Here is a 2,870-nt window from a genome sequence, read left to right as displayed (position 1 = left end):
AGTAGTAGTAGTAGTAGTAGTAGTAGTAGTAGTAGTAGTAGTAGTAGTAGTAGTAGTAGTAGTAGTAGTAGTAGTAGTAGTAGTAGTAGTAGTAGTAGTAGTAGTAGTAGTAGTAGTCGGAAACATTGAATAGCTGTTTATTTGATGCTTTGATGTATAATTATAAGCTTTAGTGGTTTTTAGCTTTTTGAAATGTGGGAAAAAGAGAAAGAAAGTTCTCATTTGGAGTTTTAATGAGGTTGCAAAAGTTTTGCGTATGTTTGATTGACAGCACTAAATGTTACACTACTTCCTTTTCCCTTTTCTTCTTGCCTTCCTTCCCATCTTTTCCTCTTTTCTATTCCTAATTTACACAAAAGTTTTCCAGAAAAATTCTTAATTTTGGAAAAGAAGTGGAAATTCATCAAGTCTTATCTCAACTTTGTCATATATGATCAATGTCAAAAAATCTATTAAAAAAGTAGGAGTGATGAGAGAATTGAATGATTATAGTTTTTAATTCTGAAAAAAGTTTTTTAAAATATTCTATAAATAGATATATTCATGAAATAGATTTTTCACAGATTTGAATTTTAAAATACTGTATGGACTTTGCTACGGAACACGAAGAAAAGGTTTACTGTCATATTTTAGAAACTCAAAAATCCATTCCTAAACATTGAAAGTATAAGGATGATTATAAGAGTTAGAAAAAGAAGTGCTTCTTTAACAGAATTTAGACTTTGACTTTTCAGCAGACAAAAGGTTACTTTGGCAAATCTTCACTTATGACCTTTGGCTTCTAAAGAGAAAAATGCGGCGATATTCTGGTTTTATATTTTATATCTCAGCTATCTCTGGTAGCTATATCATTTATGGATTGAATATGGGAAAAAAATTAGATTTCGTATTAAGTCAATTGCCACTTCACTTTACTTATATTACTTAGGGAATTTCCCTTTCTTTGCTTGAATTAATCTTCGCTAACTGAATGATATTACAGCAACAGGAAAAACCTTTTCAAACTTATTGTCGTTGGAAATGTTCTTTGCCCCATCACTTATCATTTTCCTACATCTTTAAATTCCTTAAAAAGTGTGCGTTAATTGTAATCACTGATTAAATACAATTTCTTTATCTCTTCTTTTGAATACATATATGTTTTGACTGATATCATCATTATGGAAGGAAGAATGAAAGATAGCATAATGATTAGGGGAATAGCTGATTTGTTATTATAATAACTTTAATTCAGATTTTAAACTGATTTAATTTATTTGCGCTTAAGAAATGGTGTATTTCTTTAAATTTTTATAAGTAGATGAAATTGCTGTCCTTTGCTTATTTCTTTGGAATGACTGGTTTTCCTTTTTTGCCGTTCATAATTTTTTTTTGGCATAAAATTTTAAGGTCCTTTGAGATGAAATTTTAAGGTCCCTGAATAAAGTTTTGATCAACAGAAAAATTTCCATTTTAGAAATAAATCATTTTTATCACGGAAAATCTTTTCAATGAAAATTCATCATCAATACTTGAAATATGAATTATATTAGAGGCGGGAAATGAAGCAAGACTTTTAGAATGGTTTTAAGCTCAATATTTAAGTTTAAAATTTCTTTTGGAATATAAAAGAATGTTAAAATTAACATTTCTATGTCTGAAAAAAAAGGACGGATTAATCTTAATGAAATCAGTAATTTACGTTTTTTTATTTTAAAGGTTTACTAATTTCTTGAATTTCCATAAAGGTTCAATTTAAAATTCAAACTGTTTGAAACATGCTATCATTACATTTGAGTAAACAATTTCATTTTTTTTCTTGAGTAAATAAAATTTGTTATAGATGTACTTAATAACAACTCTTCTACCTGCTCAGTCCGATCAACCACTTATCAATCGCATTCTACCAAAAGAACTCATTCTTAGGCAAGAATATTTCCTTTTTCTTTTGATGTTAGCTAGTTTGTTTGTTTTTATTTTTCATATTTATATGCTTTCATAGGTTTTTTCGTAATTGTTATTTCATTTCAAACTGAATTCAAGAATTTGTTAACAAAAAAAGAATTTGCGGGAAGGAAAGGAATTTTTTTTTTCAAATTTTCATTATCAGCTATTATTTTCAAAAGACCTTGAAAGTTTTCTGGGAAATTTCTAATGAGGGGAATGCCAAATTCATCATTTACAACTGCCTTTTCCTTTTTTCTTTTTCTCAAAAAATTTAAATTGCTTCTTTTTTTTGCTTCAAAATTGTTTATTTTCAGGATCTTTTCATTTTTGGATATTACATCATTATGCCGATGTGCTCAAACATGTCGCCATTGGAATCTTTTAGCGCTCGATGGTAGCAACTGGCAACAAGTTGATCTCTTTCAGTTTCAAAAAGATATCAAAGTAAGCAGTCTTACTATTTACCTAATAATTATTACTATCATTTCATTTATTTATTTGTTGTCTCTTTATAATCATATTAATTATTGTTGTTATGATTATTGTCATCGCTACTGTTAAGAATATTATAGTTTGCAAAATTCATTGAATATTTTGAAATACATTTGTCAGATTTCATCCCTTATCATTACTAACAGTTCAACAGTTTTAAGGGAAAAGTACTACTAAAACAAGATAAAACTATTAGGAAAAGAAAGAAATGACGAGAGTTTTGGAAAAGTAAGACTATCCCAACCAGTCCTATTATCATTCTCCTGACAGATATTTCAGGTCAACTTTTTGATAGCATTATTCCTAAATACATGAGAGAAAGTAAAAGTTATCGGAACAATGCCAACCATTTGTCCTTTCCACTGTTATTAATGTTGTTGTTGTTGTTGTTGTTATTGTTGTTGTCATTGTTGTTGTTATTGTTGTTGTTGTTGTTGTTATTGTTATTGTTG

At 28.2% G+C, this 2,870-nt stretch overlaps 1 protein-coding gene across 1 annotated transcript in view; it reads left to right on the top strand.

Annotated features, from left to right (window-relative positions):
- Positions 1-2,870, top strand: part of LOAG_18676 (hypothetical protein) — a gene marked incomplete at its 3' end in the record, with an annotated part of 14,719 nt that overhangs the window by 5,802 nt on the left and 6,047 nt on the right. The window contains exons 2-3 of the mRNA XM_020451340.1: positions 1,823-1,905; positions 2,241-2,370. Coding sequence (XP_020304883.1) covers positions 1,823-1,905; positions 2,241-2,370 — 213 coding nt within the window. The remainder of the gene's footprint in view (positions 1-1,822; positions 1,906-2,240; positions 2,371-2,870) is intronic.

Source organism: Loa loa (genome assembly GCF_000183805.2).
Source record: "Loa loa unplaced genomic scaffold supercont3.439, whole genome shotgun sequence".
NCBI classification, from domain to species: Eukaryota; Metazoa; Nematoda; class Chromadorea; order Rhabditida; family Onchocercidae; genus Loa; species Loa loa.
Note: the sequence above shows the minus strand (reverse complement) of the source record. Positions and strands in the feature narration are given on the sequence as shown.